At 42.5% G+C, this 27,242-nt stretch overlaps 1 protein-coding gene across 8 annotated transcripts in view; it reads left to right on the forward strand.

Annotated features, from left to right (window-relative positions):
* MTSS1 (MTSS I-BAR domain containing 1) overlaps positions 1-27,242 on the forward strand; it is a 166,207-nt gene that overhangs the window by 39,648 nt on the left and 99,317 nt on the right. For all 8 annotated transcript variants that reach the window (XM_087706698.1, XM_087706699.1, XM_087706700.1 and 5 more), the window contains exon 3: positions 4,115-4,188. In XM_087706698.1, coding sequence (XP_087562824.1) covers positions 4,115-4,188 — 74 coding nt within the window. The remainder of the gene's footprint in view (positions 1-4,114; positions 4,189-27,242) is intronic.

The raw sequence follows: 27,242 nt of genomic DNA on the forward strand, positions 1-27,242 counted from the left end.
GAGCAGTTCCCTGGCACATATGCGCCAGCCGGGAAGCTGAGCTTCCAGTTTCCACTGTGAGCAAAAACCAGCTGGCTGCTGCGTATGTGCATTCCAGAAACCGGAAGCTCAGCTTCCTGGCGCACACATGCGCATCAGGGAACTGCTCCTTCGGTTTCCAGCATTCCCACGCACGTGAAGACCAGCTGGAACCCAGAAGAGCAACTCTCGACGGCTGGCGTGCCCGGAGAGATGGCTTTTTGTGCCACTTCTGGCAAGCGTGCCATAGGTTCGACATCATGGGTATAGTGTATGTCACTACATTATTGTATCTATTTTGGGAGAGAGGCTGGCTTAGCTCCTTTTTTGATGCTGCTGGTGTGGCTAGTACAGGGGATCCCCAACCTCTGACTTGGGGGGGGTTACAACTGGGCCACCCACCCCCCCTCGGCGCCCTGCTGGTCTGCAAAGTGGAAACGTTGGGAGAATTCTGGCCTAGTAGACTACTGAATCCTAATTTTACATCTGAAGCAGGCCACTTTGTTTTTCCATATGCTGTGGCTTATCGCAAACAGAGCACAGTCTGAGTTAAGATGGCTAAAACCATCTTAAAATGCTTAAGCTCCAACATGTCAGCGATGACTTATTTTTCCTGCTCACCAGCATCATTGTAATACATCAACATGTCCTTTGACACGGGCTTCCTCGGACAGATGCATGATTCAGAGTTTTTATGGACATCCTGTTTCCCCTTATGACTTCCATCTATTCCAGAAGCAGTTTTGTGGGACAGCTTCGTGATGGGTGGTTCTGTAGGATTAATTTTGCATTTCGATGTTCCTCGTGACATTTGAGATGGGTTTTGCCTCAGGAAGCCGTTCCATTTTGACGTTTATTGTAGAGGACATTCTAAAGGGCTCTTAACTTAAATGAAAAGAAGTCCTCCTCCCTCCCAGTTTCATTTACCGAATAGGAAACTTCTTGACCAAAAAGATGGCTTGGTCTGTCAGATTGGTCATCTAAGATGTAAAAACATCTTACAAAGGTGAAATGCTCTGCGACTGACACATGGATGGGATAACGTACGCTAAGCCATGATTTCCTAAATTGACCTCAATTGGTAGAGTTTACACAATGCCGAGCCCCAACTATGGCTGATAAGAGCTGTGGTGGCGCAGTGGTTAGAATGCAGTGTTGCAGGCTACTTCTGCTGACTGCTGATTGCCAAGAGTTTGGCAGTTCAAGTCCCACTCACTCAAGGTTGACTCAGCCTTCTTCCGAGGTGGGTAAAATGGTTTTGCACAGCAGAGTAAGTCAAAAACAAATGAAGCATGTAATTCTGTGTAATGTGCAAACTCACTCTATAAAGTATGCATTTTTGAGCATCCTGTCTATCCTTTTTTAATTATACAGGTAATCCTTGACTTATAGCTGCAGTTTGGAGCGGAATTTCAGTTGCTAAGCAGTGTGGATGTTAAATGAGGCATCTCATGACTGACTCTCATTTTTAACTGCAGTAATTATTTTTAATCAGTATAATGAATCAACTTGGTGGCTCAGTGGGTGAGATGCTGAGTTTGTTGATCAGAAAGGTTGGCAGTTCGGCGGTTCAAATCCCTAGCGCCGCGTAATGGAGGGAGCTCCCGTTACTTGCCCCAGCTGCCAACCTAGCAGTTCGAAAGCATGTAAAAATGCAAATAGAAAAAATAGGAACCACCTTTGGTGGGAAGGGAACAGCCTTCCGTGCGCCTTCGGCGTTTAATCATGCCGGCCACATGACCTTGGAGATGTCTTCGGACAACTCTGACTCTTCAGCTTTGAAATGGAGATGAGCACTGCCCCCTAGAATCAGGAACAATTAGCACATTAATGCGATGGGAACCTTTACCTTTAGGCAGAGTTTACACAATGCCGAGCCCCAGCTATGGCTTATAAACCAGAAAGGTTGAGTTCTCATGATATACTGGGCTCAAATCTGCATGGACTGCCCTTGGTAAGACCGCTAAGGTTTTGCTGGACTATCACTTAAACTTAGCTTGTTGAATAAATCCCACATCTAGATAGGTTCATAATGCTAAGCCTTGAAGCATGGTTTACTAATTGCACCAGTGAGGTTTTGCACAGCAGAGTAAGTCAAGTGACTTTGAAATCAAATGAATCATGTACTTCAGTGCAATGTGCAAACTCAGTCAATAAAGTATGCATTTTTGAGCATCCTGTCTGTTCTTTTTTAATTATATAGGTAATCCTTGACTTGTAAATACAGTTGGGAGTGGAATTTCAGTTGCTAAGCAGTGTGGATGTTAAATGTGGCATCCATGACTGGCCCTCATTTTTTAACTGCAGTAATCATTTTTACTGCAGTTGTTAAGAGAATCACAGTCATTAATTGAATCTGGCTTCTCCACTTGTCTTTGTGTGTCAAAAGACTGCTGGGAAAGTTGCAAAATCATGTAACTGAATGTCACAGTATATGTGTGTGTGTGTATAGGGGTTTCCTGCTTGAGCAGGGTTGGACTAGAAGACCTTCAAGGTCCCCTCCAACCTTATTATTCTGTGTTCTATTTGTCATAAAAGGGAGCTAATTGCCAAGAGCTTGAATTGTGATCATGTGATTGTGTGTATGCGCGACTGTCAACTTTGAGGACAAGGTTGTATGTCATTTTTTCCAAGACTGTTGTAATTTTGAACCATCATTAAACAAATGGCAATAATTAGAAGAGTACCTTCTCTAATGTGCCTCTTACTGCTAAGTTTTAGACAATGAAGAAGTATAGTTAGTGCACAACTTTTAACCACAATTGAGGCCAGCATTTCTGTTGCTAAGTGAGATGTTCATTAAGCGAGTTTTGCCCCATTTTATGATTATTCTTGCCACGTTTGTTAAGTAAATCACTGCAGCTGTTAAATAAGTAACATGGTAATTAAGAGCCATGGTGGCGCAGTGGTTAGAATGCAGCATTGCAGGCTAACTCTGCTCACTGACGGGAGTTTGATTCTGACCGGCTCAAGGTTGACTCGGCCTTCCATCCTTCCAAGGTCGGTAAAATGAGGATGCAGCTTAGAGAAGTGTGTAAAGCACCGTGAAGCGGTATATAAATCTAAGTGCTATTGCTATTAAGTGAATCTGGCTTCCCCATTGACTTTGGTTGTCAGAAGGTCTTAAAAAGGGATGACAGAACCTGGGACACGGCAGCAGTCATAAATATGAACCAGTTGCCAAGCATCTGAATTTCGATCACACGACCATGGGGATGCTGCAAAAGTCAGAGGTGTAGAAAATGGTCATACGCCTCTTTTTTTCAGTGCTATTGTAACTTCAAACAGTCACTAAACAAACTGTTGTAAGTCGAGGTCTACCTGTGCTTTCTACTACTACTTATGGCCCCTTTGCAGTTCCTTCTGAGGTCAGTAAAATAAAGACCTAGATTGTTGGGGGCAATGTGCTGACTCTGTAAACCTCTTAGAGAGGGCTGTAAAGTGGTATATAAGTCTACGTGCTGTTGCTATTATCATATTTTTCGGTGTATAAGATGCACCAGAGTATAAGATGCACCAAGATTTTGAAGAGGCAAACTTTTTTAAAAACGTTTTTGCACTCTGCAGGCCTCCCAAACCCTCTGCATGCCTCATTTTTTACAAAAAAACCAACAGGATATGCATAGACATTGGGAGGCTTGTAGAGTGTTCCTGGGGGCTGGGGGAGGGAATGAGCAAAAACGGCCTGTTTTTCGCTCATTTTTACCCTCCCCAGCCCCCAGGAGCACTTTGCAGGCCTCCCAAACCCTCTGCACGTCCATTTTTGCCAAGGGGGCAGGGTTTTGGGAGGCCAAAAATGTTGTATTCAGTGTATAAGACACATCCAGATTTTCACCCTCTTTTGGGGGGAAAAAGGTGCGTCTTATACTCTGAAAAATACGGTAAGTGGATCTGACTTCCCCCTTGAGTTTGCTTGTCAGAAAGTAGGGAGCAAATGAGACCATTGCCATTTCTTTGTTCTATAGACAATTATCTTATATACAACTGTCTTATTAGCTTCTTTTTACCGTCTGATAGTATTTTTTCTTCTTGTGTAGTGACCCAAATAGACTGCAACAATCTGTTTCTAATATTATGCTGTCTGCTTGTATTCCAGGACAACGGTTGTAGCCGCAGCTGCCTTCCTGGACGCCTTTCAGAAAGTAGCAGACATGGCAACCAATACGCGTGGTAAGCAGATGTGTCCGAGTCCCCCCCCCCCCTTTTCCCTTTAGCAGGACGAGTGTATGTGGACTGCAAAACCTGTAGGTGCTCTCTCTCTCTCTCTCGCTCTCTCTCTTCCGTTTTTTAAAATATCTGCCTATTGGAACCCATGGCATATCTGTGAAGACATCTGCGAATACTCCGTTTTCTCTCCCCGAGTGTGAATATGTGCCAGTGGCTTCAAAGAATGCTAGCCAGAAACCTGTCACTGAAACCTGCTTGGTGTGAATAACGGGCATGTGTGGTTTCATTGGCCATCTGAATGGCTATTGTGGCTTGAAACAAAAGGGGCTGCCTTCAGTTTATGGGAAGAGAAATTTATTGGGGCCGATTAAGTCTAAGTCTTGGTTTTTGGAAAGTGTTGGGAGGGAAAGCCACAAATCCATTAAATGAGATGCGCGCGCGCGCGCACACACACACACACACACACACACACACACACACACACACACACAGAGCATCTCATTTAGTGGATTTGTGGCTTTCCTCCTAACTCTTTCCAAAAATCAAGACTTAAGACTTAATCTAAGACTATCTTCTTGCTAAGCAAAATGTTTTTAGAGGAAAGGAATATAAATGAATGTGATAAATTTGAAGAATCAAGAGACAGACATGCATTGAAATGCATAAAGATGAGATTCCTTACCTCCCAAAATAGAGGAAAATAAGCACAGGTAGAATCATGTAAGGCACTGGTGTCAAGCTTGCTGCGTCATGTTGCCATCATGTGATGTTTCATGAATTGTTTTCCCCTTCGCGGAGCTGGAGTGGGTGTGGCCTCTGTGTGACGCCTGCGGCCCACGGGCTGCCAGTTTGACAACCCTGATGTAAGCTGTCCTCCCCATAATCAGACAATCCATGAACTGAGATGTAGTTACTTGCCAAGACTTTAGCTACAGGCTTTTCATAGAGTAGAATTCTTAGGTTCACCTGCTTATGTTTCAAAAATGGGAAGGGATGTATAATGCCCCTTTCAGAGAGTAAGTGCTTTTGAAGCTGACTCAGCAGAATCTCTTAATTGATCTTGCCCAATACGAGATCCATTGAAAATGCATATTCATTGCAGTCCTATTACTTGGCTTTTATTGTGGATAGGGTAGTTTCTCCAATCCTAGCAGATATTTTGAGACTACACCTCCCAAAATTCCATACTGACCAGGAATTCCAGAAGATTTGGAAGGTTGTAGCCATTGGGGAAATATGAATGAAGGATTATGTCTGTCTTCATCATTAAGAAAAGGTTGTGGCTGACCTAGATGCATTCCTTTGTTAATTAACAAACCATGAGATTTTTGTTTATCTTAAGGTGCTATATTTCAAACCTGTGTGTTACCTTTGTTTTACAAAATTCTTTCTAAGGTTGATAGAATTACTAGTTAGTGTTACCATGGGTTTGATTGGCCTTTTGGAGATTGGTTGGCCTTCGCAGATCAGCATTCTGAAATGTATTTTCAAAGACTTCATCTCATAGAGCCTCCTTTCAAAGGCTTTTTCTGGAAAGGTAAATAACACACAATTGATAATAATTCTGGGAATGTCAAATCAGGTTCAAGTTTCACCTAGCCCAGGGGTCAGTTATCCATGGCTCTGGAGCCGCATGTGGCTCTTTCATCCCTCTGCTGCGGCTCCCTGTTGTCAGTCGGCACCACAATTTTCAGAGAAGCTTCTGGTTTGGGGCGGGGGGCGGGGAAGCAGGGCGCGCCAGGAGGAGACTCTATAGCAAGGGGCGGGTTTTCAAGTCAGCTCCACAATTGATAGGACTTTCTGTTAGGACAGGTAGAGAAAAAGGATGCTGTGCTAGGAGGAGACTCTATGGTAGGGGAACCGGACTTCCGGTCGGCTCCAGAATTGAACGGGGGGCTTCCGGTTAGGACCTTTGCGGCTCTTTAGGTTGCTGACCTCTGACCTACCCTCTTAAAAGAAGTGCATGAGTAACGGGTCATTTTCTTTCAGAGTTATAATTTTTTTTTATTTTGTAGAAAAAGGTCTCATTTGAAGCAGTTAAAAACAGCCATCGCTTTGTGCCCTGGCTCAGCTGTAACATTTTTTTACTGTTGGCTTAATGTGACATGAGAACCCAATTTCTGTGGTTTAAAAACTGTGGTTTGGGGCTTGGTTGTGACATAACCAAGCCGATTGTACTTAGCCAGCATGTCAGGGTTCCAAGTAACACCCCCAACCAAGTAAGACTCTGGCAGGCATTTCCTCCAAGTTCCATTTTATTAAGAGATGTCATATTGGCACATCTGGAAAAACCTGAATCTGAGGTCTCACGGGTTTTCCCCATCCAAAGGAAAGTCAAAGTCCCTTCCCCCTGCACCCACATGTCCATCACATGGTCCAATCAGGTCACCATCCTAATTTCCCAGTCACGCCTCTCCAGGTGCAAGCTGAACGTCCTTGACTCCTAGTGAAAGAATGTTGGCGTTATGGTTATATATCTTATCCTGACATATCTGGCTTAATATAATGATGTACCCCCACATGTTACATTGCACAGTAATTGCTGCCCATTTCATGCATATTACCAGCAGCAAATTTCAAGTTTTCAGTGATGTAACATAACTGTTTTTCTCTTATAAAGAGAATGTTCTTTGTTGCATTCTCACAATTATCTGTCCCATTCAAGTAATAATCAGATCCACCCTGCTTAGCTTTTAAAAGTCATTCAGTGATAGCTACATGCTGTCATCGAGTAAATGATTTGTATATAACCTATACTATATATGATGTACGCGTACTTCAGTATTTTTGGTGTTGTAGATAGACACACACTATTTTTATTGTGTATACAATAAAAACCATATTTTACCAGAATTTGATGCAACTGATTACATGCAACAGCTTAAATATCCTCTGCAATTTATGTCATGGATATAACAATGCCAGTCCACCAATAACACAAATTATATTATTTGCATCAGTTTACTTCCTTGTCAAGCAAATGATGTACGTCCCATCTGTTCTTTGATTTGAAGACTTTCTTTAATGATAGACATCCCTCCGTTTCATTCATCTGTTAAACCAGGCACCCCTCTGCATTCCCTTGACTTACAACTGTAATGGAACCTGCCCATCACAGTTGTAAATTGTGACAGTCATAAAATGTGTGGATCACAACCTCCTACACACACAGACATACTGTTAAGCGCGGGAACAGTCACTCAAAACCAGAAGTGCCAGTTTTTAGCCAAATTGTTGTAGAAAATGCAGACAAATAACCAGGAGGATGTGGAACACAGCCGTAAATGTGTCTGTTGCCAAGTGCCTGACATTTGGACACGTGACCATCTTCTCAATCCCTTAGGATTTTGAATCTAGGTCATAAGTAGCCGCCAGGTAGATCAGTCATAATTTTGAACTGTTGCTCAACATGTGTATGTGTTTATTTAAATTTATTTGTATTTGTAACCCTCTTTCTGATAACTAGATTCTGCTTCATACTGATGCCATAATGTGACCAAAAGTGCATTGGCCCCCTCCAAAATCCTAAAAACTACAAAGGCGAAAGGGAGGGGAAAAAAAGGAGTGGCTTTAGATTCGCTTACTGCAGTTCCTCAAATGCTGACATTTCAGAGTGTTTCTGCTTGTTTGAGTTTCTGGTAGTTTCTTCCTACGTCACATTTATTTTTATTTTTTTCCTAATATTTTGCAGTTCATTGAGAACCTCCCTGTGTTGTGTATATCTGCCTTCTGCTGGAAACAAGTTAAAAATCTTCCCTGGGTTTTAGCCTTCATATGCAGCCTATACAGCAGGAGTGTGAAACACAAGGCCGGTGGGCTGCATCCATCCCGCAATGTGGTTGGATCCGGCCCGCAGGGCCATTCTGGAGAATGTAAGGGGCTTGCCTGTGCCCATGTTGCTCCGGCTCGGTCTACCCAATGAAAAGAAGAAACATGACAGCAGTTTAGGGAAGTGGAGTCAAGCTGGCCACACCCACCCAGTCAGCCCTCCCCTTGCCTCCCACCCCATCCCACCCCCGAGGTCAACCACAGCCCTGATGCGGCCCTCAATGAAATTGAGTTTGATATTCCTGCTATATAGGGTCCTGGTTTGCATAACAATTTGTCTATGAACCCTTCCCAAAGTGAGGTCCAGGTGCAATTTGAATGCGAGGTTTATGCTTAACATTTCATTCTTTTATAGTTCTGTAGCATCAGAGGTGGGTTCCTACCTATTTGGTCCAGTTGGGCTGCATAGGTAGTAACTCAGGCGGACATGTGACTCTGCTGATTCTATGATCATTGGCACTATCTTTATTTTCTGTTCTGTACATGTGCAGAACAGCCTTCATTAAAAAAATCTAATTTTTATTCTTTTTTTAATGTTGGGCACATGCGCAGATCGTTTTAAATGAAAACGCGCATGCACAATTTTTTTTTTTACTACCGAACCGACCCCTGCGTAGCATGTCTCATTTTCAGTGAGTTTCTTCACATAGGGTGATGGTTCCTATACTGATGACTGTCTAGGAATAAATTGTTATTAAGATAATTGGGTGTAATGATTTTAACCTCATATATGCTGCTTTTCATTAAGGTGTATTCCTGGAGGAAATGCATTTATGTTATGCATGACACAACCTTTTAAGTACCAAGATTCTGTTTGCTTTGCTTCGCTGGAATAGACAAATAAATTAACTCATCATCTTTCCCTAAATATAATGGCTTTAAGGAGGCATAGATGCTGCGAGTGCAAATTTTTGGACAGGCTCTTGAGCTTTGGTGGAATTTGGGTTTATAAAACAGCGTTGCAGTGATAAAACTTCCTCTTTCAGTCTTCTCTTTGAAGCGCTTTAGCCATCTGCTCAGATGTTGGATATGGTAGCTTTATATTAAGGAGAAGGCAACCTTTTGGCTTGGGAACCATTTTGTTATTTGCTGTCCAGCCTGAAGAGACTGGTGGGATCGCTTTTGAAGTTTTGAGAATTCGGTTTTGGAATCTCTAGAAGGTTTCTCACCTTTAGCAAGTTTGAGATGCATGAATAAGATGTGTGAATTTCAACTCCCAGAATTCCGCAGCTAGCCATGCTGGCTGGGGAATTGTGAGAGCGGAAATCCACACATCTTAAAACTTGCCAAGGTTGGAAAAAGCTGATCTGGATGGATGGTTTTATAAAGTGAGAAATTGGTGCCCTAGATCTTACAGAGGCTTTGAGACCTTGCGAATAAAAACTCAAATCCGTCTGGTTTTGTTTAAAAAAAAATATTAAGGCACTCACCAGTGACTTAAGTTTTTAATTGGATTTATATCCATCTCTTTTTCCATTACAAAAAGCTGTGAGTAACTTGGACTGAGTATGAGCAGTTGACCCATACTCATCCAGCTAAAGCCATAGTTGAGTGGGATTTGAAGCAGTCCAAGTCATAAAGCATTGACAACTATATCACATTGTCTTGCCTTACTTTCCGTATCTCTAGGCTAGTGATGGTGAACCTTTTTTCCCTTGGGTGCCAAAAGCATGTGTGTTATCGCAGCCCATTTCCCGACTTGCCCTGTACTTGCCTGGCATCGCGTGGAGACTCCTGGGAAGGGAAGGGCAGCATGGGCAGTGCGCATGCACGCTGGAGCGAGCTAGGGCAATGGCTTGTGTGCCCGCAGATATGATTCCACACGCCACAGGTTCGCCATTACGACTCTAGCCTCTAACGTGGTAACCAGTACCGCAATCAGCTTGGTAATGACCTATTCCTGCCTTAAAGAAGACTTAATTTCCAAGTTGTTACCTGTTCTAGGGAACATCCTTTGGCAATCATCCATTGTATTGCATCCTTGTGTAGGATTTCAAAGGGCAATACAAAGATACACCCACAAAACAACATGGAAATGCTGTACAAGTTGCAAGGTGTGGTGTACTTGACTTGCATGGAAGAATTCATTTTCTGCGGGTAGTTGAAACAAAAAATGCTGACTTACTCCTGCCTAATGCAAAAAAAAAAAAAAAGAGGAATTTTATTTTGAAATCCTAATGAGCTGAAAGCTCTCTTGAACAGTGCTTATTGTAGTTCCTGGACGTTGCAATCTATTTTAGGGCCCAGCCAATCCTGCTGAGAAATGCATTTTTATCCTTGGCAGTCAGCAGGAGACCTCATGAGCTGTTCATCAGCCTTTATGAGCACTAGATTTGCAAGACAAAAATGGCTGTATACATCAGGGGTGTCAAACTTGATTTCATTGAGGGCCACATCAGGGTTGTGTTTGACCTCCGGGGGGGGGGCTGGGGTGGGTGTGGCCAGAGTGGGCATGGCTTCCCCGAAAATGGCTTCCATTTTCACTGACAGAGAGCTGCAGGAGGTGGTTGCGGCAAAAGCGGAGCTCGGGAGGGCTGCACAGAGGCACCACGGGCCAGTCCTTCACTGTTTCCAGGGTGCCTTCGCGGGCCAGATTTAAGCCAGATCTGAGCACCCTGCAGCTCGGATGTGGCTTGTGGGCCTTCAGTTTGACACCCTTTAGTATACAATAATCCTGTGTGCTCTTATTATTAAAAAGGTAAACAACTATTATGATCCATGTTTTATGTCTTCATCACATCTGAGGTTACCCGGGCTGGCAATAAAACATTTGTGAGCCCAAAATCTGAGGTGATGACTCATCAAAACATGTCTTAGCGGTTCCACCACAAATGTACGCACAACAAAAGCGCGCCTGACTAAACAGCGGTGTCTAAAGCGCGGTGACAAAACCGCGCGAAGAATTAGCGACTAATTAGCCCTAAAGCGCGCCGACAGAAGCGCGCCGACACGTAACCCTGAACCTAACCCTAAACCTAACCCTAAGCCTAAGCCTAACCCTAAACCTAACTGTAAATCTTACCTTAAATGAAATCGCGCTTCTGTTGTCGCCGTGCTGTTGTCGGCGCGCTTTTGAAATCGCGGTTTTAGCGCCGCGGTGTTGGCGCGCTTATGACGTTCGCGCTTTTGACGGGTCACGGTCCTAGTTCTCTTCTCTTTCACCACACATCTTTAATTTCTTCATATACCCAGTGCAATTTTAGAAATGTGTGTGCAGTAGAATTTCTGATTTGGTGAACTCTTCTTCATTCCAACCATATTTTTTTTTTCATTTGGTCCAATTTATCCAGTGGGTTTTGTTTCCTAGGATTTGCGAAGGACAACAAGGTAGTGTAAAGAGAAATATTCTTTCTTTGGGAATACTTTTCCAAGTTTAATCGAGTCGTGATATCAGGACTTGGATTAGCAGCTCCAAGCTTTATTTCTATTGTAAAGAAGAAAAAAATGACCATGGAGATAACATAGATCAAATCTGTCTTCACCCTATATCCAAAGTAAATGATGGAGCACCTCCTCATTCATTGACGAGTACCTCCCTACAGAGTCTTCCTCTTGTTGAGTCGCTAATTTGTGTCTTTGTGACTCCATGGATCACAGCACACCAAGTCCCCCTGGCTTCCACCTGGAGTTTGCTCAAATTCAGGTTCATTGCATGGATGACACTCATCTCAGCTAACCATCTCTTCCTCTGCCTTCCTTTCTCCTTTTGTCTTCAGTCTTTCTCAACCTCAGGGTCTTTTCCAAGAAGACCTCTCTTCTCATTAGGTGGCCAAACTATTTGAGCTCCAGCTTTCAGTATCTGTCCTTCCAAAGAACCTCCCTTCACTCCCTGCATAAAATGCATATGATTTATTCCCATTGTCCTTCCCCGTTGTTCACTTGTCCAGCGAAGACCTTTACATCCGATCATGTAAGCATTGAAAAAATGTGAAAGGATTGAACCCACGTTTGGTTTCCATGATCCATTGTATCAGGTAGTATTCTACCGGTTCGGACTGGTTTGCCTGAACTGGTAGCGGAAATCGTGGGTGGCCCCGCCCTCCGTCCTGGCTCTACGGCATCCCATTTAGGCCATTTTTTTCACCAATAACACAATGCGCGGAAGGCGGTGCACATACGCGGAAGTGCCGTGTGCGAGCTCACATGCGTGCAGTCACATTTATGAACCGGTAAGGGAAGGCAAGTGAATACCACCCCTGCATTGTATTACATCTGGGGCTATTGAGAGAGAGTACACAATGCCTTACGTTCTGTTTAGTTTAGGCCTTGGTTCAGTCAACAGCAGACGAATTGAAGCTGATATTCTTTTGATTGCCTGTATTAAATATTCATGCAGAAGAAGCTTAAGTACCATTGTTTCCTCTTCTACTTCCGTTTTGCCCCCTTCCTGTGTTTCCAGGAGTTCGAATTTATGAGACTGAGGGGAAGATTATTTGAAAGTTGAGTACTTCCTCCAGGATAGACAATTGAGCTTCAAAGTACAATGGTTAACAAATCCTTTGATACTCCCTTTGATGTTTGTATTTTTCCTCCCTGTTTTTCATTACAGCATGCTTTTGTTTACATTAGCTTTTTTATTCTGTGTTATTGAGAAGTAGAATTAGAAAGGGTTTTAACCTCTCTGTGAGTCTTCCCTCCCGTTCCCCCCCAAAATAGACAACTGGGCCCAGCAGATGAGGGCCAAGGTGTGTTGGTACTTAACTATTTAATGTGCCTTGCATGTCTTCAAAATATGCTTTGCACTGTACATGTTAATTGTTGCAAGGAATTTATACATTTTGGGGGGGGGGGAGGATCTTCGATTCCTGACGGGTGAATCAAGTTTTGAGAGTGAACTTTGATGTCGAGAGCAACTTCGCCTCTTAAAAGTGAATCTGATATAACATTGAATTTGAAAAGCATTTCAGAATTATGATGGTGCTGAAAATTATGAATTAGGATACATGGATTTGTACCGTATGCCAGCTTGATTTTTTTTTCTATAAATAGAATCTGCAGTATCTCTAAATTGCAGGGAAAGTGCAAATCAATCAATCAATCAATCCTTTAAGAAGGAATTTTCATCTTAAAATTTTATGGAGAACAGAGGCTACCAAAAATATCTTTGATGAGTCTGGACAATGTGCTTTTTAGTCCATTTTCTTCCATGCGAGGACCAACCAGATGCTTTGAGAGACATAACTTTATTGTTTTTCGGTCCATTTGGGCTTTTCGGTATCAAAGTGACTGGTTCAATAGAAGAGAGTATTTGTAGCTCAGGATGGAACTGTAGGATCCTTGGTGCTCTCTGACCTTGGTTGTTTTCTTGCAGACATTTCATTATCAAATTAGGTAAAACATCTGTGCTAGGGTAGCACTGATGATGTTACGCAGTTTGGTAATGAAACGTCTGCATGAAAACAAGCAGGTTTGGGGAGCATCAAGGGCCCTGCAGATACTGGTTTGTACAAAGCATAATTTGGAAACTTAGATCTGTAGCCTTGTGCGTGGTGGAATGGCTTAGGGAAAAACTCTTTCCTAATTAAATTATATTTTAGGTAAACATTGTGGCCTGGTTCCCCTTACATACAGTTTCAATGACTAATCTTTCCTACAAGATGCTGAATTGTCCAGTAATGAACATTTTACCAAAATGTGATAAATATTTTTTTTAAAAAATTATAAAACGGTATCTTGGATGAGGACCCACACTCAACTAACAAAGGACCATGGGAACACATCACTGGAAAGCATCACTTAATAGCAGTAGACTTATATACCGCTTCATAGGGCTTTCAGCCCTCTCTAAGCGGTTTACAGAGAGTCAGCATATTGCCCCCAACAATCTGGGTCCTCATTTTACCCACCTCGGGAGAATGGAAGGCTGAGTCAACCCTGAGCCGGGGAGATTTGAACCGCTGAACTGCTGATCTAGCAGTAGCCTGCAGTGCTGCATTTAACCACTGCGCCACCTTGGCTCTTAACATAACCTAATAATTTAAAAAACTGAACAATTTTACACATGTATATTTCTGCACTGGAAAAGGTTTGGTTCAATGAATGAGGAGTTTATAAAACCGTGTTGAGCTTTTTTCTTTTTTCTTTGTTTGCTGACAATGACTGTTTAATTCGATCCTCTTGTAAGAGGAGGAATTAAAGAATGAAAGAAATCAGGGTGTTTAATCTTTAGTTACAGTTGGAATCCAGTAACTTGCATTTTTTTTTTGTTCTTGGCTGAAAGAAACATGTATTAATCTTAATTAGTGGAGGAGGAAGCTGCCCACAACATTACAGGCATGCTGTCTATTCTTATTCATTGATTATTATTTTTTTCTTAAATTAGTACTGGAGCTAGCTGAGAGTTCACACAGTCCCAATTAATACGGCCCAGGAGCTCTTCCTGGGAGGATATTTCCAGTTCAATAGGTTAAACAGTCGCTATGGTAACCAACATGGATGCTTTTTCCCCCTGTGGACCTTTAAAAATGTAATACATAAACTCCGACAGACTTTCCTTCCTTCTTTGGAAGGCTTGGATTCTTCGAAAAGGTTATATCACATAAAGAAGGTGCATATTGTGGAAACTACATCTAAAGGAAAAATACTATTTTGTATTAAAGAAACAGGATGCATATTTGTGCTAGTTGAAATGAAAAAAATGTGCAGGGCAGATTACATGGTATCGGACCTGGGTACTTGAGAGACTGCCTTCTGCCAATTACCTCCCTACGACCAATTAGATCCCACAGATTAGGCCTCCTCCGGATTCCATCAACTAGCCAGTGTTGACTGTCGACCTCCCGGGGGAGGGCCTTCTCTGTGGCTGCTCCGGCCCTCTGGAACGATCTCCCCGTGGAGATTCGGACCCTCGCCACCCTTCAGGCTTTCCGCAAAGCCGTTAAAACCTGGCTGTTCCGGCAGGCCTGGGGCTGATGAGTTCCCAGCCCCATTCGAATTGTTGCGGCTGTTGATGAGTTTTTAATTTGTTTTTTTGTATTTGTCTTGTCTTCTTGTTTTTTGTACTTCCCCTTTTCCCTATTTAGTTTGTTAGCCGCCCTGAGTCCCCTCGGGGAATAGGGCGGCATACAAGTTTAATAAAAATAAACTAAACTAGTATATGTAAATAAGTGTAGGAAAGGCGCAAGTAGAGCTGGGGGAGGCGAGAAACATGTCATCAGCTCAGAGTTGTTGCGCTCCCACAAGCAGGCCAAATCCAACCCCTCCTGCATTCCATTGATCTTATTTGGTGCTAATTTAGGATTGATCTTACCACGTGCGCATGCGCACGCTGGCACTTGAGCTTTCAGGTTTCTGTCGCGCCAGATATTTGTTGGGAGCTTGCGTGCCGGAAACCGGAAGTTCAGGTGCCAGTGCGAACATGCATGCTGGAACGATCCTTTTCTGGGTTTTGGGGGTCCCTGTGTGTGCGAAGGCCAGCAAGGCTGCGCAGTCTGGCTGGATGGTTTTGCATACCATTTCTGGCATGCAGGTCGGCACGCGGTGATGTAAAAGGTTAGCCATCGCTCATCTAGTCATTCCTGACCAGAAGTATATCCAATCAATTGCCTATTCATCTTTTTTTCTGAAGATTAAGGTTATAGGATAAAATTTTCACCTACAAAGCATGGTGTTTATTTGAATTTGGAGAGTTATTCAATTAAAGCTGCCTAAATTATCTGATTTCTTCTAATCTCTTTAATCCTAAACTGTGCCCTTTTTCAGATTTCTTAAAGAAAATATTTACGGTAGACTCAAGCCCTTGTTTATGTAAGGGAAATGGGAAGATCTAAGCTTTGTCAGCATTCCTTGGACGGGACATTGAAAAAGGGGAAATCTGCCCAAGCACTTTCTAAATTGCATAAGGCTTCTGTTTGGAAATGAGATCTTGTGTTCTGGTTTAGGATATTATTTCCCCCGCCTGGGACCCATTGCAACATTCCCTAGATATCTATTTGCATAAGTGGGGCTTAGCATGAACCCACTTGAGCTGTTTTCAATTCCCTTGATGGTATTGGCCCAAAGTGCACCATTTAATAGTCATTTTTAGAAGCAGGCAAGCAAAACAAATGGTCAAGCCTTGCACTTAAAGATAAAACACTTTGTGTAAAAACATACATTAAAAGCATTAAAAGCAGATTTCTGCTTTTCCCCCTTGTGTTTCTTTTTCATTGGTCATGCCTCTTTTAGTTTGAGGCTTACATGTACCCGAAAGTAGAACAAGAAGCAATGGGTGGAAACTAATCAAGGAGAGAAGCAACGTAGAACTAAGGAGAAATTTCCTGACAGTTAGAACAATTAATCAGTGGAACAGCTTGCCTCGGGAAGTTGTGAGTGCTCCAACACTGAAGTTTTTAAGAACAGATTGGACAATCATTTGTCTGAAGTGGTGTAGGTTTTCCTGCCTAGGCAGGGGGTTGGACTAGAAGACCTCCAAGGTCCCTTCCAACTCTGTTATTCTATTTTATTTCAGGAACTTTCTTGCAGCTAATATTTTAAAATCCTGCTAACCTTCCTCATCTTGCAAACCTTTTTTTCAAGGTAGGAGTTTTTCTGCTTTCCTAAAACAAATCTTCAAGGGATGAAGATGGAAGTTCAAAGGAGAAAGCAAAACCTACATTTTTTTGGAAAGGGTAAAGTTCCCAGCTTTTTAAGAAATGCTTGAATTTTACTTCTGATCTTTAAAAAAAGAAAATGGGGGGAAGGGGGAATCTCAATTTCTAAAATGCTTATAATTAGGGCTATCTTCCCCAGAGAAAGCAGGGCTTTGTTACTTTCAAGCCTTGTTTCCCCATCAATTTTTGATGCGTTAGAAATCAGGTAATGGGTGCCATGGCAACAGTAATTGATGCAACCAAACAGGATAAGGTTTTCTTTTCATGAATCTGACACATGGGATGGCAACGGTTGCCAAAAACATGTACTTGCTGCTAATTATTAAAGGAAAGCAGCTTGTTCGTTTAGTTTCATTACTACTTCTCAGCAGATAGTAGTCATGTTGTCTGTGATTCTTAAGGTGGTATACAGATATTAAATAGCTCTTGATTTCATAGCCAAATCCATTACCAATTTAGGCATCTGATGGTGATGAATGCTGTATTCTTTTATTGATTTGGGGTACTGTGGGAGATAAGCAGGCTGAGCCCAAGGGGGGAATCAAAGGTGTCATCAGTCATGAGTCCCTGCACTCCCACAACAGATCTAAGTCCAGCCTACCTTGAATTTCTTATTATCTCCCACTCATTTCCCTTGACTGTTAGTAGTTCAGATTCTTGTAGAATCCTTGCATTTAATTTTAATGGGTATCATAGAGTTGTAGCTTTGCAAAAGAAGGTTAAAAAAGTACTCTGCATTTTCTACATTTCATGATTTTATGCCTCCATTCCAGGCTACAAATCCCCACAATCATTGTAGATGTTGTTGGATAAGTGATCTATAGTGTCTACCTAAAGATTTGACTGTCGTTCTTTATACCAGTAGTCCTTGACTTACAACCTTTCGTTTAGTGACCATTTGAGGTTACAATGGCACTGAAAAAAGGGACTTATGACTGTTTTTCACACTTACAACCATGACAGCATCCTCACAATCATGTTATCAAAATAATGTAAATCAGTTGTGATGTTGGAAATGTCACCAATTGCCAGGAACATATTATCATATGTGGTGGATGTGTAGGAACGCAAAAAGCTATCGGGTTAAAATACAAACATGGTTAGAGAAGTAGAGTTTAAGCCAGAGGTATTCTTATTGGGTATTCTACCAGAGAAATATAGTAAAGAAGATTCATATTTGATTGTACCAATAATAACAGCAGCTAGAATTGTATTTGCACAAAATTGTAAAGCAGACAAAATCCCATCGGAAGGGGAGGTAATAAAGAAGATACTAGACTGTGCAGAAATGAACAGGTTGACACTGAGAATAAAGGACAAAGAGGAATCAGTGCACTATAGGACATGGGGGCGATTTTATGATTGGCTTGAAAAAAGATACAAATAGAAAGGAACAAAGCATAAAACAAATAACTCAGACGACACATTATTAAATTAGGGGGAGGGGAAATAGGAAAGTATGAAAATGTAAATATACAGGCGGAAAAATGGTATGAATTGACATGTTAAATAGCAATTATAAGAATGTATATTTAAGAATAAATTTGAAAGGAAAAATAAGCTTTTTTACAAAAAAAAAAACTGGCTTGTGTTTATGATGTTTAGCAACCTTCTGACAAGCAAAGCCACTCATCAACCATGTTACTTAAATTGCAGTGATTCACTTAGCCATTGTGGCAAGAAATATCATAAAATGGGGCAAAACACACTTGACTGTCTCGCTTAGCGACATAAATGTTAGGCTCAGTTGTGGTTGTAATTCAATTACTGCCTGTACCTTTTCCAGCTTTTCTATCCCCCCCTCCCCCCCCCCCCCCCGGTCTTTCTTTTTTTAATAACCTGCATTCAAGTTTCATCACCGGTTTTAAGGTCAAGGACTTGAATCAACAATTTCATAAGGAAGAAGCAAATATTTCAAGGAATTGGACAAAAGCCTGAGGCAGGAAAAAGATGCAGCCAAACGAAGCATAAATGCCGGCCAGATTTCATTCACATGCACACACAAAAATCCCTCTTTTAAAAAATCCCCTTTAAAAAAAACACAACAGATTCTTGGCCCAGCCTCTGATTTGTGATGCAAATTAAACCATAAAAATTGAATTGGATGGGCAAACCCATTTTCTGCCGGCGTTATTTGTGTGCAAAACAAGGTCAGGGATATAAGAAGTCCTACGATGATGGGTTTTGGGAAGCTTCACTTAAGGGCTGGCACATCAAAAGCAGCTTTATTTAATCCTGGAACACAATGGCCAGTGGCGCTGATTTTTCTTCTTGCTTCGGCATTTCCTTCTCTTATGATGCTATCTTCCTTCCAAAGCTACTCTTGAGCTCTGCTCCCTGATGTTCCATTTATCCCTGGAGGATTAAGGCCTCTGTGTATTTTAACACATTCCTGTTGTACAAAAAAAAAAAGTCTTGCTCATTAGCGGAGGTTTGTTCCGTGCATGTGCAAGGTTGATCACTCTGGAACACTTTACTCATGATGTGCTCCTGATTTGTATGCTCAGCTGCATCGGAGGCACTCCACATCATCTATCTTTGTTTCTCTGTGCACCAGGTTTTTCACAAGCCGGTTATTTATCTTGCTGTTTTGTGTCAAGAATCAACTTGTCACAACAAGGCTTCCCCTCTGCACCTGCCTTTTCTCCTCTTTCTCCCCCTCCCTGTTCCTCCCCCCTCTTCCTTTCATTCCTCCCCTCATTTCTCTCTTCCTCTCTTGTCCTTCCTACCTCTTCCTTCTCTCCTTCCTTCCTTTTATTCATCCCCTCCTTTCTCCCCTCTTTTGTTCTTCCCTCCTCGTCTCCTTCCCTCTTCCTTTCATTCTTGTCCTTCCTTTCTCCTCCTCCCCTCTTCCTTCCTTTCATTCCTCCCCTCCTTTCTCTCTCCCTCTCTTGTCCTCCCTCCCCCCCTCCTTTCCTTGCTATTGGTTCCTGCATTATCTGTACTCTGATGAATGGAGCATTTCCAATAGAGAGAAGCCCACCAAATACCCTACAGTTCAAGATGGATTGCAGTTTCTATATAAAACAAGCCATCCCCCCCTTTTTCACAGGCAAAACTGGCTTTTTCTCTGAGCCAAAGAAATATATTATAAAAAAAAATCTCAAGATTATTTCTTGAGATTGTGGTTATTTTTGTTTTCTTTCCAAAAGTTATTTTGTTGAGGAATGTTTTTATGCCGGTATCATGGATTTGGTGCACAGGCAACCCAAATATTTTGTCTCGATTGAATTGTTGCTTGAAAAGTTCAATACAAACATTGCTGCCTTCTGCACTGCTAAAAAAAATTTTCTTTTGAAAAAAAATTATTTCCACATGGAGCAAATAAACAGGGCTTTATGGTTCATGACACAACAGGGACATAGTGGCTCAGGGGCTAAGACGCTGAGCTTGTCGATCAGAAAGGTCAGCAGTTTGAATCCCTAGCGCCGTGTAACGGAGTGAGCTCCCGTTGCTTGCCCCAGCTTCTGCCAACCTAGTAGTTCAAAAGCATGTAAAAAATGCAAGTAGAAACATAGGAACCACCTTTGGTGGGAAGGTAACAGCGTTCCATGCGCTTTTGGCATTTAGTCATGCCAGCCACATGACCATGGAGACATCTTTGGACAGCGCTGGCTCTTCGTCTTTGAAACGGAGTTGAGCACCCCCCCTAGAGTCAGGAATGAGTAGCACATACCCTATTTTTTGGAGTATAAGACGCATCTTTTCCCCCCCTAAAAGAGCGTGGAAATGTTGGTGCGTCTTATACACTGAATAAAGCCATTTTTGGTCTTCCGAAGCCCCTGCCCCCACCCAATTTTTGCAAAAAACAAGCAAAAAATGGAGTTTTTGCCTTCCCAAAGCCCTGCTAAAGCCTGCAGAGTGCTCCTGGGGGCTGGGGACAACAACAACTTTTTTTTCTTACTTGCCTCTTCGAAATCTTGGTGTGTTTTATACACCATTGCGTCTTATAGTCCAAAAAATACAGTGTGAGGGGAACCTTTACATTTATGGTTCATGACTAGGGAAAATGATTTTTGGTATACCTCACCACCATAATGATTTTTGCAGTGATCAGCGTACAAGGCCTCGGCTGTTTCATGTGATCAGAATAGCAACACTGACTGTGTACTGGAAGACCATAGACTTCATGTTTGCCCAAAGCTCCATTACGAGAAGGCTAAATAAGAGAGCTAAGGGATCTAGTTTAAACTTCAATAGTTTTTAATTTCCTCTGTGTGAAATCAGTTCTCCATTAATTTTAAAGCGCTACACTGCAGCAACAGATAAGTTATGCAAAGTTAGCTCACTACAGAATTCCATTTATATAGGTCAGCCACATAAAATCCCCATTTTATGAGACCCAAATCCCATTGATTAATGAAGATTATTTAAAATATTTGCAGTTGTCAACTAATTCCGATCAACGAGGGCCTGTTTTCAACGGTAGGGCCAACGTCCTTTTAAAAATGAAAGGGCATTCCTATGTAACCAGCTGGCATCTCCCTGGGTAACTGGCAGTGGGCAGTAGAAGCTGCTTCTCTTCGCAATGGCGGCGTTTGGAAAGGTTTTCCTCAGCTCCTATCGTAGCACTTCTTTCTGAGCAAAATAGTGTGTGTGTGTGTGTGTGTGTGTGTGTGTGTGTGTGTGTGTGGAATTTGCATTATTCCCTGCTGCGAGTGTCTGGGCTTAGGGACTGGTTACTATAGAAACTAATATTGAAGAACTGACTCGGAGTTCATCCTTGGAGTCTGTCTGAGCTGATTTCACAGTGTGGTGCGATCCGGCGTGTTGTGATTCCTGCCCACCCTCATTTCTTTTCCTACAGGAAGGAAGCATCACACAATATTTGACTTTCGCGATAAAAGCACCTTTGCTGGCGGGAGAGAAGGGATGCCAAGACAAGCGAACGGCAGCCCTTTGATTAGGGTATAGCGTAATTTTGGCGTGAAGTAGATTGACGCAAACCCCTGGGCAAGTGGGCTTCGCTGAAAAAGTTGTGAATCCGAGGAAGGGTTTTGTGTAACCCACCCCGCTTTCTGACTCTTGCCCTCAGTGGAGAATAAGAACAGGTGGGATAGAAAAACAGTATGTGAGGCAAGACAATCGATGAGCCCTGATAGGGCAGTGGTTAGAATGGAGTATTGCAGGCTGACTGTGCTCCCTGCCAGGAGTTCGATTCTGACTGACTCAAGGTTGACTCAGCCTTCCATCCTTCTGAGGTCAGTAAAATGAGGACCCAGATTGTTGGGGGCAAGAGCCTGACTCTGTAAACTGCTTAGAGAAGGCTGCAAAGCACTGTGATGCGGTATATCCATGTTTCCAGGAAAATAAGACAGTCTCTTATTTTTTTTAACCCCCGAAATAAGTACATGGCCTTATTTTTTGGGAGATCTTACTATTTTTGAGGTGCAGGAGGCAGCGAGCGTGGTCACTTCATAGCTCCTGCTGTGTTGCAATATTTTCAGAAAAGGCTTATTTTTTGGGGGAGGACTTATTTTAGGGTATGTACTCAAAAGCCTAATTAGGCTTATTATCCGGGGAGGTCTTATTTTCGGGAAAACAGGGTAAGTCTATTGCTAAGTACTATCTTCTCCTGCTGTATTACCTTCATTCCTCTGCTGATTGAGGGCTGGGCGTGTGGGTTTTGCATTTTCTTGCCTTGTGACATCTCAATAAATGATGTAACTTATATATGTCTGAGAAAGGGAACAAAATAGGGTGAATTGGCCCTCCCCCCCCCCCCCCCCGGAAGTTATATCGGACTTAAACAATGCTGCCATTGATATTTACACTACATATTCTCTGTATTTGGGTCATTCAGAACAGTACAGAAAGGACAGTGTCCAGCCTCTGCTCAGCTCATAAGCAGCTAACTGAATGCTGTTATTTGATTTTGTGTTCCAATGATTATTTTTTATATGTACCAGCTTTGGTTGATTATGAACGAATTATAAATATATTAAAACATAAAGGTTTTGCAAATGGGTGAATTTGTTAGGTCTGCAGATTTGGGAAGAGACCCTTGGTTTATTTGTGTATCTTGACTGAAATTTGTTAATGGTAACCAAAAATCCCTTTTTCCCTGTTTTCTGGTTGCACTTCGGTATAGTGAAGGATGATTGAAACCCACCCTGATTTTATAGGTGAAGAATTCATGCATTTCACCATCTGTAATTCCTGAACATTGGTACCTCGGCCCCATTGTTAATTGGTTCTGGGAGGTGCTAAAACAATGAGTACCAAACAATTCCCCCCCCCCCCATAAGGAATAATATAGTGAGTCACAAGGCAACTGACACCAGCAAGTTCTAACTCAATGATGGCGAACCTTTTCGGTACCAAGTGTCAAAAAAAGGTCGTGCGGAAACGTCATGCACGCATACTTGTTGGGGCCCCACTCCGGAAAAGCCAAACTTCCGGGATCTACTGCACATGCACATCCAATGATCAGTTGGCCAGCATGCATGCATGGGCCAGTTTTTGGCACTACCGCACGTGCGGAGGGATCGCATTCCCGAAAAGCCGAAGTTCTGGGTTCTAGTGCGCATGGGCACCCAACAATCAGTTGGACAGCATGCATGCTCAGGCTGGTTTTCGGCACTAAAGCCTCTGTGAAAGGATCATGCTCCGGAAAAGCCGAACTTATGGGTTCTAGTGCACATGGGCACCCAATGATCAGGTGGCCGGTATGCATGCGCATGCCAGTTTTCGGCACATGTGATCGAGGAACCCAGAAGACAAACAGCCAAGGCCACAGGTTCGCCATCATGGTTCTAGCTTGTGTGTTGAGTAACCAAACAAACAATGAGTATTGGGACAAAACATTTGCATCAGAAATGCGTTGAATACCTAATTGGATGAGTTTCAAAGCAGTTGAGTACCAAGCTACCTCTGTATTCAGCTATGCGTGTGAATTCTTTGCTGCAGTGTCGTCTTAAAAATGCAATAGAAAAGGTGTTTGTTCCATGAAATTGAATTCAGATGCTTTATGGAAGAGTTTTGCATCGTTTATTTCACAATTGGCACTGGCGTGTCTCTGAGAGTACACTGTTGACTTTAGGCCAACTGAAAATTAATTTTAAAAAGATTGTGCATAAGAAGCAGATGGATGACACAGATAATCATAGACTGGGGATAAGACAAGGATAGCTAGAGGCATTTTGTGGCGTTGGGGGTGGACTTTCCAGCTGCACATGAACGAATGTGCATGAAGTATCCTTACACACTGCAATTACTAGTTGTAAGACTAATAGTCCTTGGTGGGGGTGGGGGTGTCAGTAAATCTACCAGCAGATAACTGAGGCTTAGATGTTGTCAGTGCCAGTAGATTTGATGCCACCATGATTCTTGAAATAAGAGGACTAATTATAATTGTAAAAGCACATATTGCTGTTGGCTTTCTAGTGAGCAGCACTCTTTCTTAGGCACTTAACAGAGGAGAAGAATAAGAATGGTGCTTAACTTGACAGTTTGTTGCAAATAATTGTTTTGGTTGGTTCTTTCTGAGCTTGGAAGATGGTTGCGGGGAGGGTCTCTGGGTTCTTATTGCAGTCTGCTTTTAATAATGGCCTTTTAAATACCCCAATGGGGGATGCAGTGGCTTAGTGGCTAAGACGCTGAGCTTGTCGATCAGAAAGGTCGGCAGTTCGGCGGTTTGAATCCCTAGCGCCGCATAATGGGGTGAGCTCCCGTTACTTGCCCCAGCTTCTGCCAACCTAGCAGTTCGAAAGCACGCAAAAATGCAAGTAGAAAAATAGGGACCACCTTTGGTGAGAAGGAAACAGCGTTCCGTGCACCTTTGATGTTTAGTCATGCCAGCCACATGACCGTGGAGACGTCTTCAGACAGCGCTGGCTCTTCAGCTTTGAAACATAGATGAGCACCGCCCCCTAGAGTTGGGAACAACTAGCACATATGGCACATCTTTATCTTAAATGCCCCAATAGCCGAAATAAAGTCTAAAATGTGGCTTAATAAATAGTCCTCAATTTACCACCAGAATTTTTGTTACTAAGCAAGGCGGTTGTTAAGTGAGCTGCACCCAATTTTACAACCTTTTTTGTCATGGTGGTTAAGCAACTGCAAATGGGATGCTGCAGTTGCTGTAAATATATGCCAGGTGCCTGGACTTTGATCATGTGACCTTGGGGAATGCTTCAGTGGCCATAAGTGTGAGGACCTGTTATAAGTCACTTTTTTCAGTGCCGTTGTAACTTTGGATGATTGTGAGTTGAGGATTACTTGCAAACCAGTGGCTAGATTTCATAAAAGTGGTGTGGTTTTTACCCTTTATCTATAAATAATAGAAGGTTAAATTTTTGCATGAGATACATTAAAACAGAAACCTTTGACACGGTAATAATCCCTTGAAGGTTTTGAGTCTTTGTGTGAACCTAGTGGCTCAGATAACACATAACACGTAACCATAGTTTGTTTTAATCATGCTTTGCTGAGTAAATCACAGGGATTGACTTCACACGACATGCCAAAAATGAAACAAAACCCCTCACGATGAATAAACTGCTAAAAGATAGCCCAGTTGCATTGTGTATATTTATTTTGTCTAGACAATAAACTGAAGGGTGTATTTATTTATTTCTTCTTTTCTTCTGAGAAAGCAGGTTGGGTAACCTATTAAATTTGCTCTGTTTATTTTCGATGCATTTAAGTTCCACCACATGGATTCTGTGGGTGGCTAACAAAATACGTTTCTTTACTTTGTTGTTCCCTCTCATCCCTTCCAGAAACCACCAGAAAGCTTTAGCAAATCCATTTGGCAGCTCATAAAATGTAATTTCAGTTATCAGCAGAAAACATTGAGTGGGTCCACCGTAAGTTGGGGAAGCGGGGAGGGGGGGGGAAGTGATCAGTGTCTGTTTTAGGACATGTTGACTGGATCGAGGCGAAGTTGTGGAAAACGCATCTACTTTATTAGGCTAGGAACAAATAAAATTAGAGAGTTAAAACAGGGTGGTTGAAGCAGTGTGTTCAATATTTCTCCTCTCTGAATAAGATTTACAAATAGCCCTGGGCTGGCAACTATTAGTTTAATGTCAGTTCGAAGTTACGACGGCAATGAAAAAAGGGACTTACGACCATTTTCTACACTGTATTTGTGGAACTGTTAATGTCACCTTCATTGAAACTGGCCCTCAGATTTCATGTCTACTCTCTTTTTAATTGTGGATGTGGATGGATGGAATCTAGTCTTTATATTTTACCCTTTATTTAAAAAACAAACCAACCCTGAAGTTTATTTATTTATTATTTATTAGACATATACCGCTTCATAGGGCTTTCAGCCCTCTCTAAGCGGTTTACAGATTTTTTAGCAAATTGAGTCAGTAACTTGCCCCCACAGTCTGGGTCCTCATTTCACCCACCTCGGAAGGATGGAAGGCTGAGTCGACCTTGAGCCGGTGAGATTTGAACCGCTGAACTGCAGATCACAGTCAGCTGAAGTGGCCTGCAGTACTGCACCCTAACCACTGCACCACCTCGGCTCTTTCCATTACACGCAAAACCTAAACCAAATTTGGGTTGAAATTTTAGAAGTGGACCCCAACTTATTGGGACCAGAATTGCTAAGCAAGGAGGCTGTTGAGCCACGGTGGCTCAGTGGTTAGAATGCAGTACTGCAGGCTCCTTTGGCTGACTGCCGGCTGACTGCAATTTGGCAGATCAGATTTCACCAGGCTCAAGGTTGACTCAGCCTTCCATCCTTCAGAGGTCAGTAAAATGAGGACCCAGATTCTTGGGGACAATAGGTTGACTCTGTAAACCGCTTAGAGAGGGCTGTGAAGCATTGTGAAATGGTATATACTGTTTCCCTGAAAATAAGACCTCCCTGAATAATAAGCCCAATTGGGCTTTTGAACACATGCACTAAAATAAGCCCTCCCCTGAAAATAAGCCCTCCCCAAAATATTGCAATACAGCAGCAGCTATGAGGTGACCACACTCGCGGCCTCCTGCACCTCAAAAATAATAAGACCTCCCCGAAAATAAGGCCAAGTGCTTATTTCGGGGGGGGGTCAAAAGAAAATAAGACCCTGTCTTATTTTTGGGGAAACATGGTAAGTCTGAGTGCGATTGCTTAGAGACCCATGTGGTCATTAAACAAATTCAGCTTTCTCCCATTGACTTTGCTGATCAGAAGTCAACTGGGAAGGTTGCAAATGATGATCATATGGCTCCAGCAGGTTGCAACCATCATAAATAAATGCCAAGTTGCTAAGTGACCCAAATTTTGATCACATGACTGTGGGGATGGTGCATTGGTTATAAGTGTGAGGACCAGATGTAGGGCACTTTTTTTTTTTTTAGTGTCGTCGTAACGTTGAATGGTCCCTAAACTAAAGGTTGTAAGTCAAGGACTACCTGTAGAGAAAATGTTTTTATAAGCCATCAGTGAGCAAACTTTCAAAAGATGTGGATGGTTACAGATAGTCCTCGACTTACAACAGCTCACTTAGTGACCGAACTTTACAACGACACTGAAAAAAGTCACTTACGACAATTTTTGGCATTTATGGCCATTGCAGTGTCTCCATGGTCACGCGATTTACATTCAGATGCTTGACAACGAACTCACATTTACGTCGGTTGCAGTGTCCTGGGCTCATGTGATCACCTTTTGCGATCTTCTGATGGAGC

Source organism: Thamnophis sirtalis, unplaced genomic scaffold (genome assembly GCF_051295495.1).
Source record: "Thamnophis sirtalis isolate CommonGarterSnake01/CBP01778 unplaced genomic scaffold, rThaSir2_p1.2 scaffold_2, whole genome shotgun sequence".
In the NCBI taxonomy this organism is placed as follows: Eukaryota; Metazoa; Chordata; class Lepidosauria; order Squamata; family Natricidae; genus Thamnophis; species Thamnophis sirtalis.